General features: G+C 44.8%; 1 protein-coding gene across 1 annotated transcript in view; it reads left to right on the top strand.

Annotated features, from left to right (window-relative positions):
* The window catches only part of COLGALT2 (collagen beta(1-O)galactosyltransferase 2), a 171,499-nt gene that overhangs the window by 80,656 nt on the left and 75,846 nt on the right, over positions 1-14,997 (top strand). The window contains exons 3-5 of the mRNA XM_073592872.1: positions 7,012-7,129; positions 10,650-10,784; positions 13,413-13,617. Coding sequence (XP_073448973.1) covers positions 7,012-7,129; positions 10,650-10,784; positions 13,413-13,617 — 458 coding nt within the window. The remainder of the gene's footprint in view (positions 1-7,011; positions 7,130-10,649; positions 10,785-13,412; positions 13,618-14,997) is intronic.

The following is a 14,997-nucleotide window of genomic DNA, read 5'->3' as shown; positions in this document are numbered from 1 at the left end:
AAAAAATATATTATTTCATCCTCAGTGTCCCCAGGCAAAATGCAAACTTGAGTCATACATTTCCAGTGTACAACTATTTACTGTTTTTTTTTTTCATAAATTTGTGCCTGTAGCAAATATTGAACCCAGATGACATCCTGCTCCCGTGACGTCTGGGCAATAAACTAGTGATTACATACAATGCAAGTTTTTTTATGGATTGATCCCTACACAGCAAACGATTTCCCCTTTGTTGCAAGGAGTCCATTTGTAAATTGTGTCAGCATCAATGTGCAGCTAAAAATACAGAATTAAAACAACAGATGAATGCTGTGTCTATAAAAAAGTTTAGATGTGACCTACAGGGTAATTTTACTGAAATGTCTAGTAGAGATAAAAAAAAAGCGCTAAAAGGTCCTCTGAAGTAGAAGGCAACAGGTATAGTAGTAGTAAAATGGTATCCCAAGACTGGGTGGATGCTGCCTTCCTCGGATGGGGTAATCCGAAGGAAACTACAAGGCCTAGCTCTAAGGAAGAGGGTGCGCTCCTGAAACGCATCAGATGTATCCCGTGTTGTGTTCCTGTGTATGTCCATACGCTTTGTATTTTTATGGCTTATTGACAGTTGCACTTTGTGAGTACCCACTTTTCTAAAACATTTTATACTATTAAATAGACATGTGCAATTTGTTCCATAACGAATCGTTACGCATCTTTCGGACATTCGGATGCATCCGAATAATAAAATGACGAATTTCAACTAATACAAAAGAAATTATAGGGAATATAACGAATGAATTTGACATGATTCGGTAATTCGTTAAAGATTTAATAAAACAAAAGATCAACTCAAAGTAAATATTACAGTCCAATGTGCTGGAGGTTGAATTACTGGCAAAGTGCATTCCTGAGAACTGAGTGAGAAGGGTGTTGTATTATATTTGAGCAGAGGAGAAGAGATATTTTCATTGTGCGTGTTAATAGATTCAATAAACAAACGACTTTCCAAACTACCAATCATTATCACGAATATATATACATACATAAATATCGAATTTCAACTAATACGAAAGAAATTATAGGGGATATAACAAATTAATTTGACATGATTCGAGATTCAGTATAACGAATATCGACACTCTACGAATAATAATGAATTATCCGAAAACAAATTAACGTAACATAATGAATATAACAGAACAAAATGATGTATTTTACGAATGACAACGAACCGAAACTAAACAAAATTTCCCGTTGTGCACAAGTCTACTATTAAATTATCATTGGTAATGCAGTAGATGTGCACGCCTTCCATTCTGATTTGAAAATGTTTTGAAAATGAATGAAATGTACAACCTATTTCCCTGCATCTGTAATAGCTGGTATTGTCTAGAGTAGCATAATGGCCTTTCTGTCACAGTCAGGTTTTTGAGGGCAGTATAGGGAAGATTTACTAAAACTGGGGAGTACAAAATCTGATGCAGCTCTCTATAGAAACCAAACAGCTTTCATTTTTCTTTTCTCAAAGCTTAATTGATAAGATAAAGCTAGAACGTGATTGGCTACCATGCACAGCTACACCAGATTTTGCACTCTCCAGTCTTAGTAAATCTCCCCCTATATTTAATCTGATTTAAACTAGTACATTTTCTTCCAAATACAAAATATGATTCTAACTATTTAATGATTCCAACTAGATTTAACTATTTTTAAATTTGAACTCCAGACACAAATAAAACAACTAGGTATGTACAAAGCTGGTCACAGGCTAGTAGATTTTCGAAAAATGTTCATATGAAAATTTTCAGTACATTCAATGACCTGACAAATGTCATTGTTATTTGCTTTTAACATTCGATTTTGGAATGAATGTAATTTCCTGAACAAAAATCATACTGACTAGTAGCAATTTGTTCTTTCGAGAAATAGTTTATTCGGCTCCTTCAAATGTTCTCTTCATTATGGTTGAGAATGAATATCGATTTCATCCCTCTAACCATTCCAAAATAGAATGAATATTCTTAAGATGAAAAATTTCAAAGGAAAATCTACTAGTGTGTAGCCAGCTTTAATCTTTAACCTCTTACGATCACCTAACACATTTAATGAGTCCAGGAAGTGGTCTTTAAACCTGGGAGCTGCATCTTGCATAGTTGCCAACATTGTAAAACAATGTTTAGGGACACTTTTTTGGCTTATCTTATTATAATTAGGGGGCAGGGCATGAGCATGTCACCTGCCATGTCGCCTGCCACCAGCCGTCCATCCTTGCATCAGGTGCCCCCAGCAGAGTCCGTCCTTGCATCAGGTGTCCCAGCAGAGTCCGTCCTTGCATCAAGTGTCCCCAGCGGAGCCCCCCTTACATCAGATGTCCCCAGCGGAGCCCCCCTTACATCAGATGTCCCCAGCAGGCCCCCCCTTACATCAGATGTCCCCAGCGGAGCACCCCCTTACATCAGATGTCCCCAGCAGAGCCCCCCCCTTACATCAGATGTCCCCAGCAGAGCCCCCCCTTACATCAGGTGTCCCCAGTGGAGCCCCCCTTACATCAGGTTTCCCCAGCGGAGCCCCCCCTTACATCAGGTGTCCCCAGCGGAGCCCCCCTTACATCAGATGTCCCCAGCGGAGCCCCCCTTTTACATCAGGTGTCCATAGTGGAGCCCCCCTTACATCAGGTGTCCCCATCGGAGCCCCCCTTACATCAGGTGTCCCCAGCAGAGCCCCCCTTACATCAGGTGTCCCCAGAGAGGCCCCCTTACATCAGGTGTCCCCAGCAGAGCCCCCCTTACATCAGGTGTCCCCAGCAGAGCCCCCCTTACATCAGATGTCCCCAGCAGAGCCCCCCCTTATATCAGGTGTCCCCAGTGGAGCCCCCCCTTACATCAGATATCCCCAGCGGTGCCCCCCTTACATCAGTTGTCCCCAGCGGAGCCCCCCTTACATCAGGTGTCCCCAGCGGAGCCCCCCCTTACATCAGGTGACCCCAGCAGAGCCCCCTTACATCAGGTGTCACCAGCAGAGCCCCCCTTACATCAGGTATCCCCAGCGGAGCCCCCCTTACATCAGATGTCCCCAGCGGTGCCCCTCTTACATCAGGTGTCACCAGCGGAGCCCCCCCTTACATCAGGTGTCCCCAGTGAAGCCCACCCTTACATCAGGTGTCCTAGGTCAGAGCGAAGCGGTAGGCGGGGCGTAGCAGGTGGAGGGTGGGCGGCGACACAGGAGCTCCGTCTAGCCGCCCAGCCGTGTTCCTGGTCTTCTTAAAAACGGCGGCTGGCGGAGACGTTGTCTCCGCCGGCCGCGGACCTCTAGCGGCGGCAGGCTGCGGCATCGGAAAGTCATAAAAAAACTGATTTCTCGGGACATTTCCCGGGAAACAATAATATTGTGAAAATAGTCTAAATCCCAGAAATGTCCCGGGAAATTCGGAACAGTTAGTAAGTATGATCTTGTGTTTCTTGTGTTTGTGCTGAAAGCATGCTCGCTCCTGCGCCCAGCATAGAGAGACCAGGCTATCTGTGACAGCCCCTGGGTCTCTACTACAAATCGGGACACAGGGGAATTCAATCCTGATTACATGATCGCTGTGATAGTCTCTGATTGGGTATCACAGCAATCATTCACACTGTAGTCCGTCCCTGTGTTATTTTTCCTCGGTGAAGAGGATAAACAACACACATTGTATCTTTTCCTCCTCACTACCGTGGATTTTTGTTCGAAGGATGTTGGCTCCAACTTGTCTTGCACACGGTCACACAAATGTTGGCCAACAATTACGAACATAGTGACGTACAAGATGTACGTGATATCTCCATTACGAATGCTAGTTATATCTCCGCTCCTACTTGATTCCGAGCATACGTGGACATTTTGTCCGACGGACTTGTGTACACACGATCGGACGGTCCAATAACAAACATTTGTAGGCGGAAAATTTGAGAACCTGCTAGCCAACATTTGTTGGTGGAAAGTCCGCCAACAAATGTTCGATGGAGCATACACATGGTCGGACTTTCTGCCAACAAGCTCACATCCAACATTTGTTGTTGGAAAATCCGATCGTGTGTACGGGGCATTAGTGTCAGTGTAGGTGCCACCGTTAAGGCCCATACACACGATCAGACTTTTTGACAACAACGGTCCGATGGACCTGTTTTATCAGACAATCCGACTGTGTGTATGCTCCATCGGACAATTGTTTTCGGTTTTTCAACAGACAAATGTTCGCTGTGCATGCTCTCAAACTTTCCGGCAACAAATGTCCGATGGAGGATAATCTGATCGTGTGTACACAAGTCCATAGGACTAAAGTCCAAAGTACAAACACGCATTCTCAGAACCAATACTAAAGATCAGGCAACAATAGCAGAAGTTGCCCAAAGGGTGGTGGAAAAGAGCTGAAAAACCACGTGATTTGGTGAAAGTTGGCTGAAAATGTTCTGCAGTGTGTATGCAGAACAAGTTCACGGCCAACGCCCATTCGGACAAAAATCCATGGAAGTCCGATCGTGTGCATGAGGCTTTAGAGACAGTGTAAGTGTCAGTTAGTGACACTGTGTCAGTTATTGTTAGTGTTATATAGTGTCAGTTTGTGGTGGTGTAAATGTCAGTCAGCATAGTACACACGGGCCGAATGTCGGCCGGCATCGGCCAGTTCAATAGAAACCGGCCGACAATCGGCAGCCAGTCCAACAGAAGCTAGCACCGGCCAGGATCCAGTCGGTAGACGTTTTTGATCATGAGCCATCGATAGAAGCTGGCTTCTGTCAATGGCTCATGACCAAAAAAAGTCTGCCGACCGGCTCCCTATCAGTGCTCTTAGTCAATGGCTGAGAGTGCTGACCCCCTGTCAGAACCCCAGGGAATGCGGCTTTCTGCGGGGGTACTCGATTAAGAGGAGGGGCCTGGAGTGCCGTCTGGGCACCCCAGAAGAAGAGGATTTGGGTTGCTCTGTGCAAAACGATTGCACAGAACAGGTAAGTGTAGGCATGTTTGTTATTTTTATTTAAAAAAAACAAGGGTTTACAACCCCTTTAAGTGTCAGTGTAAGTGTCAGTTTTAGTGTCAGTGTGTTTAGGGTAGAGCCCTTACTATGAGTACAAAGAACAAATCTAACACATATGTGGCATCACTGTGATTCTCTGGATTAGGAGAACTTATTTTACAGGGTTTTTGGTCATGGTAATGACATAAAAATATAAGGCTAAAATTTTATCAACATTTTTTATACTATTTTGGGCCAGCTTTCTATTCATAATAAAACAAAATCAGGAGATATCCATTACTATTTACCACCAAATGAAAGGCCAACCTGTCCTGAAAAAAAACTAGACATAATCCACCTGTATATATTGTATACAATGCAATGATATGTACAATTTTACTAACACATGTTAAAGTTGCAAAATGAAAGGTTCGCTTTGACCCCGATTATGAAAGGGTAAACATCTTTTTAAAATGCAACTAGTGTTGTTCTTGAATTTGACTTGATATACCCTATAAAAGTAGGATAAAGCAGAGGTGGGGTGCTACTACCCAATAGGATGAGGGAATTTTTAGAGTGGTCGAGTGCGGAAAGGCAGTCGCACAGCTGCAATGCCAATCATGAAAAGAGGCAGTCCACAACTCCTTACTTGCTCTTTAAAATCTTCAAAATTTATTGGTTCTCCATAAAAGACACAGTGTTAGACAGTATGGCTGCTTTCACACTGAGGTGCTTTACAGGCGCTATAACACTAAAAATAGCGCCTGCATAGCGCCTGTAAAGAGCCTCTCCTCTCACTCTAGTGTGAAAGCCCGAGGGCTTTCATACTGGAGCGGTGTGCTGACAGGATGGAAAAAAAGTCCTGCAAGCAGCATCTTTGCAGCGCTGTAGGAGCAGTGTATACACCGCTCCTAAAGCGCCCCTGCCCATTGAAATCAATGGGCAGTGCCGCCGAGCCGCCAGCAAAGAGCCGCCAGCAAAGAGCCGCCAACAAAGAGCCGCCAGCAAAGCGCCGCCGCAGGCGGCTTTAACCCTTTTTCATCTGCTAGTGGGGGTTGAAAGTGCTGCACTAGCAGCCGAATAGCGCCGCTAAAATGACGGTAAAGCGCTGCTAAAAATAGCGGCGCTTTACCACCAACACCCCCAATGCCCCAGTGTGAAAGCAGCCTAAATGTAAATGCATTTCAGCCTTATAGGTCTTGTTCTCTACCCTATAAAGGTAGCCTTCTGCCCAATAGCTGGAGGGACAGAGATATGAGCCAATCGTGTGCTGCATTCAAATGTGCTAACAAGTATTAGGCTAATAGGAGGAGCAGGGTAACCACTTCAGTCTCTTGGTGCTCCTTCACTGTCCAGTCAGCAGGATGAGAATGAGTAGAGAACACCACTGTATTTCTAACAAAGTAACAGAGAAAGTAGTATCATCTGCTTGGCTGTACTATTTGGCAGAGTTGTAAGAGTCATCACTCACAGAGTCAGTGGTGCTTCAGGTGAGCAGAGACCAGGAGAAAAAGAGGAATAAAAAGCCACAAGAAAGAATAGTACTTAGTTGTACATCTCAGAACTGAATGAACAAAAATACAAATCCTTTGTCATGTAAAACAGCCCATTTGTATGTATTTTATTTGTGTATTTAGCTATTTCCATGATGTTCAATTTTAATCAAACCTCCAGCCAAGCCAGTGGTTACATATAAATCATATATTTAATAATGATTGGTTTCCAGTGCAAAATCCAGACATACTTTGCTGTGACTTTATTATTAAATGTTATGTTCAGGCCTGTAAAAATCCTGTAATAAAAATACAATATTCCTGTACATGGTACGTTGAATGATTTCATGGCCAGGTGTTCTCCAAGAACAAGTGCAGCACATAAATGAAAAGTATACAGCTCAGGAGGATTGCTGGAAATTTTCACATGACTGTTGATCACAGCTGCAGTTTGCAAATATACTATGTACACAACTCATTTTTAATTTAATAATGTGAAGCTAATAATTATCAGAAAGCCAATCTTTAAATTGCATATTTACTCTCTTTCTGTAGATCTTATACTGATGAATTTGGACCAAAGCACTGGCCATCTTCCAGATTTATCCATGTGATGAAACTTCGCCAGGCTGCACTGCGCACTGCAAGGGAAAAATGGTCTGATTATATCTTAGTAAGTCAGTTATTGAAAATTTGTCATTTAAAGTGGATGTAAACCCAATGTCATCCTTTCTAAACTACTGCCAAAGGGGTTATCTATAAGGATATACATGCCTCCTGCATGTATCTTACCCTGTCAAATGTCTCCCCTCTCATAGTTGCCAACAGTCCCGAATTTCCCGGGACAATCCCGATTTCGGGACCCTCGTTCCGGTCGGAGGCTGTCCCGAATCGGGATTTGCCCAGGGAAAATCGAGAATGTTTGCAATTTGCATTTTTGGGAACAGGCTTCAGTAAAATGGCAGCCGGTCCCGCCGCCGCCGCTTGATCGCTCCCCCTTGTGTTCAGTAAAGCGGGGAAGGGGGCTCGATCCGTGCAGCCAATGAATCGGCTTCTCCTCTCGCACGGATCGGCTCCTCCCCTCTCCACTGAACACACGACGCCGGACGCTGCACCGGCGGCTGCTCTATCTCTGTGCTCACTGCTGGGGCCTGGGGGGCTTTATGGGGAGGGGAGGGTCTGCTGAGGGCGTCTGCACTGATGGAGGGGGTTCTGCTGAGGGGGTCTGCACTGATGGAGGGGGTTCTGCTGAGGGGGTCTGCACTGATGGGGTTCTGCTCTGAGGGCATCTGCACTGATGGAGGGGGTTCTGCTGAGGGAGTCTGCACTGGTGGAGGGGGTTCTGCTGAGGGGGTCTGCACTGATGGAGGGGGGTCTGCACTGATGGAGGGGGTTCTGCTGAGGGGGTCTGCACTGATGGAGGGGGGTCTGCTGAGGGGGTCTGCACTGATGGAGGGGGGTCTGCTGAGGGGGTCTGCACTGATGGGGTTCTGCTCTGAGGGCGTCTGCACTGATAGAGGGGGGTCTGCTGAGGGCCTCTGCACTGATGGAGGGGGGTCTACTGAGGCGGTCTGCACTGAGGGGGTTCTACTCTGAGGGGGTTTGCACTGATGGAGGGGGGTCTGCACTGAGGGGGTCTGCACTGATGGAGGGGGGTCTGCTGAGGGGGTCTGCACTGATGGAGGGGGGTCTGCTGAGGGCGTCTGCACTGATGGAGGGGGGTCTGCTCTGAGGGGGTCTGCACTGATGGAGGGGGGTCTGCTCTGAGGGCGTCTGCACTGATGGAGGGGGGTCTGCTCTGAGGGGGTCTGCACTGATGGAGGGGGTTCTGCTATGAGGGGGTCTGCACTGATGGAGGGGGTTCTGCTCTGAGGGTGTCTGCACTGATGAAGGGGGTTCTGCTGAGGGGGTCTGCACTGATGGAGGGGGGTCTGCTGAGGGGGTCTGCACTGATGGAGGGGGTTCTCCTGAGGGGGTCTGCACTGATGGAGGGGGGTCTGCTGAGGGGGTCTGCACTGATGGAGGGGGGTCTGCTGAGGGGGTCTGCACTGATGGGGTTCTGCTCTGAGGGCGTCTGCACTGATGGAGGGGGGTCTGCTGAGGGCGTCTGCACTGATGGAGGGGGGTCTGCTGAGGGAGTCTGCACTGATGGAGGGGGGTCTGCTGAGGGGGTCTACAATGAGAGGGTTCTGCTCTGAGGGGGTCTGCACTGATGGAGGGGGGTCTGTACTGAGGGGGTTCTGCTCTGAGGGGGTCTGCACTGATGGAGGGGGGTCTGCTGAGCAGGTCTGCACTGATGGAGGGGGGTCTGCTGAGGGCGTCTGCACTGATGGAGGGGGGTCTGCTTTGAGGGCGTCTGCACTGATGGAGAGGGTCTGCTCTGAGGGGGTCTGCACTGATGGAGGGGGGTCTGCTCTGAGGGGGTCTGCACTGATGGAGGGGGTCTGCTCTGAGGGGGTCTGCACTGATGGAGGAGGGTCTGCTCTGAGGGGGTCTACACTGATGGAGGGGGGTCTGCACTGATGGAGGGGGGTCTGCTCTGAGGGGGTCTGCACTGATGGAGGGGGGTCTGCACTGATGGAGGGGGGTCGCCACTGATGGAGGGGGGTCTGCACTGAGGGGGTCTGCACTGATGAAAGGGGGTCTGTTCTGAGGGGGTCTGCACTGATGGAGGGGGGTCTGCTCTGAGGGAGTTTGCACTGATGAGGGGGGTCTGCACTGATGGAGGGGGGTCTGCACTGAGGGGGGGTCTGCACTGAGGGGGTCTATACTGACTCTGCTGGGGGCATCTGATGCAAGGAGGGACTCTGCCGGGGGCACCTGATACGTGGACAGACTCTGCTGGGGACACTTGATGCAAGGACGGACTCTGCTGGTGGCACCTGATGCAAGGATGGACTTTGCTGGTGGCAGGCGACGTGGCAGGTGACACGCTCAGGGATCCCACTGATTCTGCATTATGGTGAGTTGAATGATTTATTTTTATATTACAATATAATAATAGAAATAATGCGCTTCAATCATCCTGACACCATAACAATCATGGTGCCGGGATGATTGAAGAGCTAACACCAGGTGTTTGGAGTATCTTTATCTGCTGATTGTTAAACCTTCTAGAATACACATATTTCTATTGTTGTGTAGGATCTGGGACTGCTGTCCCTTCATTCCTCTCTCCCCCTTTCCCTCTCCATCCCTTATTCATCTCAGACTCTAACCACACCCCTTTGAGACACGCCCATTTAAGCCACACCCACTATTGCGCGTAAACCACGCCCATTTTTCACCGCGGCACTCTTCGCAGTTTTGTTTTTTCTTGCTAAGCCACGCCCACAAACGCATGCCCCGTCCCCTAATTATTATACGGCTCCGCCTACAGCCAAAGAAGTGTCCCACATTTTTTTTGCAATGTTGGCAACCATGCCCTCTGTCTGTTATGAGAGCCGAAAAACTGCAGGTTATGTGGGTGGGTCTGTTGTCTGGAGCTCGGTGGGTGGAGTCCTGATGTCAGTAGACTCCCCGCCCACCTCTACACTCCCCTTGTCATTATGCATTTTCTCCTGTGTATTTCTTACACTGAACTTCAGCTATGATCTCTAACATCCAGTGAAAAGACAGGAAAGTAACCACATGACTTCAGCATGCCAAATCATGGTGAGGTGTGGAACAGCCAATCCTTGCAGAGCTGCTGAAGAAAGGAGTGGGGGTGGGAATTAAAAAATAATGCATGTGTCTTAGGCTAGTGCACAAGATATGTAAATCACCTGTCACTCACAGCAAGGGGAGGATTTGACAAAGTTTTTCTCTGTTTGTCAAGTTTTATCTCACTGAACAATAAAAGAGGATTGCTCAGAGCTGGATTAACTCTGTGTGACTGGGCTCAAATGATAGGAAATCTTATACTCTACATTATGACATAAAAAAAAATACATTTTGGGTTTACATCCACTTTAAAGTTATTAAAATGTATTGGTTCATTTTGGTTTTGTTTGGAACAGACTATAAATCAGATTTGGCTGGCAAAGTGTAATATTATACAATTAACCTTTGCTATCATCAGTTATAGTAATAAAAACATTGATCAACTCTTAATATAAGATAACTTATAATATATTTATGAAATTTAAAATAGATTTTTTAAAATTCATGTAATATGTGTTTTTATTAATTTTCTTGCATACTTTTTGTTATAGTACATCGATGTAGACAACTTTCTAACTAATCCTCAAACACTGAATCTTCTGATTGAAGAAAATCAAACCATTGTGGCCCCTATGATGGAATCTCGGTCACTATACTCCAATTTCTGGTGTGGTATGACACCTCAGGCAAGTATCAAATTATTAAGAAAATTTAGCTGACCACTGCACTAAAATTTGTTATAATATGTGAAGGTTTTACCGTAAACAAATTGGTTTCTATGTTATACAGAAGTGGTCTCCAAACTGTGGCACAGGGGCCAGATGCGGCCCTTTGCCTGCCCATATCTGGCCCCTGGGACAGTTCCAGCTGACACCAATGATGGGACTCTATTTCTTCCTCTGACATCAATGATGCGGCAATATTCCTTCCACTGACATCAATGATGGGGCACTATTCCTTCCACTGACACCAATAATGGGGCACTATTCCTTCCACTTATACCAATGATGGGGCACTATTCCTCTCACTGACACCAATGATGGGGCACTATTCCTTCCACTGATACCAATGATGGGGCACTACTCCTCATACTGACATCATTGATGGAACATTATTCCTCACACTTATACCAATAATGAGACACAATTACTCCCACTAAAACCAATGGTGGGGCATTGCTTACTTCCACTAATGCTGGGGCATTTTCTACTCCCAATGGCCACATTCCGGCCCCCCTGAAGTCTGAAAGACAGTAAACTGGCCCTTTGTTTGGAAAGTTTGGCGACCCCTTTTATACAACAAAGAAATGTAATGTTTGAACTGTAAATCACCCTGTTACTATTTTTTAATAAAAAATTATATGGTTTAGAGATCCTAAGCAAAAATAATTTTCCCTGCTATAGGTTAGACATTTTTAAAAAGAATAGTACCAGTTTTTAATGCTAGACTTTCTCTGTTAATGAAAATGACTTTGCGTTGGTATGAAATCGGCACATTTATAAAATGGTTCCCAATATTTCATATAAGCTTGAGTACCTCCTGATGTAGACTGTGCAGAGGTGTTATAAAGGGTATTGCTACCGAAGCCATGTGTAGCAAAAATCTAGGTGACACAATCTACACTTCCATGCATGATAATGCAGCATGCAAAAAGTTAGATATTAAGATATTAGTTAGTAGTAGAAGTTAGATATTGAGCTTGAGAAAAACCTTTAATTACCTATACACATTTATAGAAATGTGCTAAGACAGGGGTCGTCAACCCCCGGTCCCCGGCCCACTACCGGGCCGTAGCGCTTCTGCAACCGGGCCGCCAGTGCAGGCCGCCAGTAAGAGACAGCGCTGGGTGGATGGAAGAAGCGAGTGGGCGGACAAGCAGAGATAATATCTCTCTCCGCCCCCCGCATCACTGCTCTTCTGCCCTCAAAGCCAGTGCTCTGTGTCAGTGTCGGAGGTGGGGCAGGAGCAGAGAGGTGGCATCATCTCATACTGCCCGCCCCATATCACCGCTCTCATGTTTCTCGCTATGTGAAAACAGATTCTGTTCAGCGGTGCAGATTGCCTGCCCCCCCCCGGACAGCTAACCAGGAATGGCAGAAGGGGAGTACAGGTGGGGTGTGCTGGGACTTGTAATTCACCCCCTCAGCTGTCTGCCTGACAGACCACAGGGGGGGCTCCACTCACTCCGCATCTGGTGACAGGCAACATGGCAAGTGACAATACACATCTTGTGGCAGTAAGCGTGGCAGGCAGAGTGGCAAGTGACTATCCACATCTGGTAGCAGGCGACAGTGGCAGGTGAAGCACTCGGGGCTCCCAATGATTCTACATTATTGTTAGTTGAACTATTTCAGCGCTAACACCAGCCATTGCCTGCGAAAAATCATGACCCCCCCCCTGGGTCCTTGGCACAATTTTCTTCTACACAGCCGGTCCCCGGTGCCAAAAAGGTTGGGGACCACTGTGCTAAGATACTTGAGTTGTTGAATTTACAGACCCTGCCACACTGCTATATACTGCTAATAGGGTCATCTGTATTTTGGGAAAATGCACTGAGAAAGGTTTCACTAATGGAATAAAGACTGTTTAGTTAGCAAAAAGAATGTTCACTTAGAGACATAGGGCTTCATATACAGTATAAAGCAGCAGTATGGCCTTACCATGGCCAAACAGCGACTTAAAAAAAAAACAAAACAAAAAAAACAAAGCGCACATTTATAAAGCATGACAGTGTGCTTTACAAATGTGCTTAGAGCTCCATTTGCTTTGAGGACATGCAAATACACAATCAACATAAATGGAAGGGGAAAGAAAGCTGTTAGGAGAATTCCATCACATGACCTGTCAGTAGGAAGACCCCATTAGCTTAGTACATAAAGTAAAGCTATGTTTGCTATATTATTATTATTATTATATATCCAATTATGTGCTAGGGAAATGAAAAACAATGATACAAATACAGGATTGTTGCTTGTATGTGATTGGATGGCTGAAGTGAACATGCTTCACCTTTTATACTTTCTAAAGTGAACATTAACTTAGCTAAGTGAACATCTCTATTAGTCAGTGAATCATCCCCATTGAGTCAAACATTCTGTAGCTGGTGTGCTATAACAAAGGTTGTACTTATTTGTAATTGCAATTTGAAACTCATATGTGCCTGTTCCACTGCGTGTAGTGCAAGTACCTGCTAATGTCACCATGGAATAACACACACAATGGTGGCTTTATTATTTTTTTGTAAAAGATAAACTTATTTTAATGTATAAGAGAAATGTAACTAAAATCATATTCCTGCTGTAATCTGTTTTAAGGGTTATTATAAAAGGACACCTGAGTATGCTCTTATAAGAGAATGGAAGAAAACAGGCTGTTACCCTGTACCAATGATCCATTCAACAATGCTCATTGACCTTCGAAAAGAAGCATCTCGAAATCTTCAGTTTTATCCTCCACATCCAGACTTTACTTGGTCATTTGATGACATCATTATATTTGCCTTCTCTTGCAGGCAAGCAGGTATGTGTTTGCACATTAATAGTTTGACAGATATACAGGCCTATTCAATAAGTCAATGGAAAAATAAAGTGCGCAGTAAGGTTAGCGGGTACACCTATTAAAGAATCATGTCATCAAGCTGGCTACTACACTTTGCACATCCTTGCTGAAGAAGTAGGATAATAGCATCTTTTGTTGCTTCAACAGAGCTGGACAACGGCATTGTACAAGGAATATACAATGATAATAAAAAAAGAATTGTTTTAGCACAGAGAAATAAATAAAATAAGTCACCTTGCAAAAAAAAATAAAAAAATTAAAACTTCAACTGTAGTTTCTTGAGAAATTTTTGGTTATACAAAACCTTTTTTACAGTTGGATGGCATATCTAAGTGCCTCACATGCTTGTTATTAAAGTGGTTCTAATGCCGCGTACACACGGTCGGACTTTTCGTCTACAAAAGTCCAACGGACGCTGACGGACTAAAGCTGGCTGGTAATCCGATCGTGTGTGGGCTTCTCCGGACTTTCAACGGACTTTTTTAGCCTCAAATCCGACGGACTTTAGATTTGAAGCATGCTTCAAATCTTTACGTCGTAAGTACGACGGACCCCGAAGTCCGCTCGTCTGTATGCTAGTCCGACGGACAAAAAAACGACGCATGCTCATAAGCAAAAACTAAACGGAAGCACTCGGTCTAGTAAAACTAGTGTTCGTATTGTAGGTAGCACATTCATCACGCTGCAAAATCTGTGATCGTTGAATGCAGCGCATTTTATTTCTTCTTTACGAAGGCTCTATAAAGAACGAAGGTGTTTTGCTGTTCATAATCAGAGTTCTCCCAAACTGATTTCTGGATTCTTTTTCTCTTTGATCTCATGAATGATATAGTATGCATTTTAAAAACAATGTTTCCATACTAATAATAGTTTTTCCCCTTTTTTTTTTTTAGGTTTGTAAAGTTACCACAAAGAACCCATTATTCTGTTTTTTTTTTTTTTATAGTGATTATTTTTTAGTTTTTAGATAAAGTTAACCCAAAGCACCGTTTTTGGTTACGTAAATTTTTGGATTTTCAAGACTTACCACTTGAACATTATTAACATTAGTAATGTATTTTTGGTGTGTTTTTTTTCAAACTCAATGAGATTGTTGTCCCTTGTTAATTTAACATTGTGTGTAAAATCAATGATTTCAAAGAAAAAACATAAAAAGTCTTTTGCTAAACTCAAAAAATGATCCATTTATTCATGGTCAAAATAAAATAAAGAGGAAGTCAACGCTGGAAAAAGTCGGTGTACCAGAAAATTGGGATCTTGCGGAGTCCATATAAGAGGGAGCACAATCTGGTCCAAGAATCCCAGAGATCAACAGCACCAGCAGATGATCTAGATGTCCCC

This window comes from Aquarana catesbeiana, linkage group LG07 (assembly GCF_042186555.1).
Source record: "Aquarana catesbeiana isolate 2022-GZ linkage group LG07, ASM4218655v1, whole genome shotgun sequence".
Lineage (NCBI taxonomy): Eukaryota > Metazoa > Chordata > Amphibia > Anura > Ranidae > Aquarana > Aquarana catesbeiana.
Note: the sequence above shows the minus strand (reverse complement) of the source record. Positions and strands in the feature narration are given on the sequence as shown.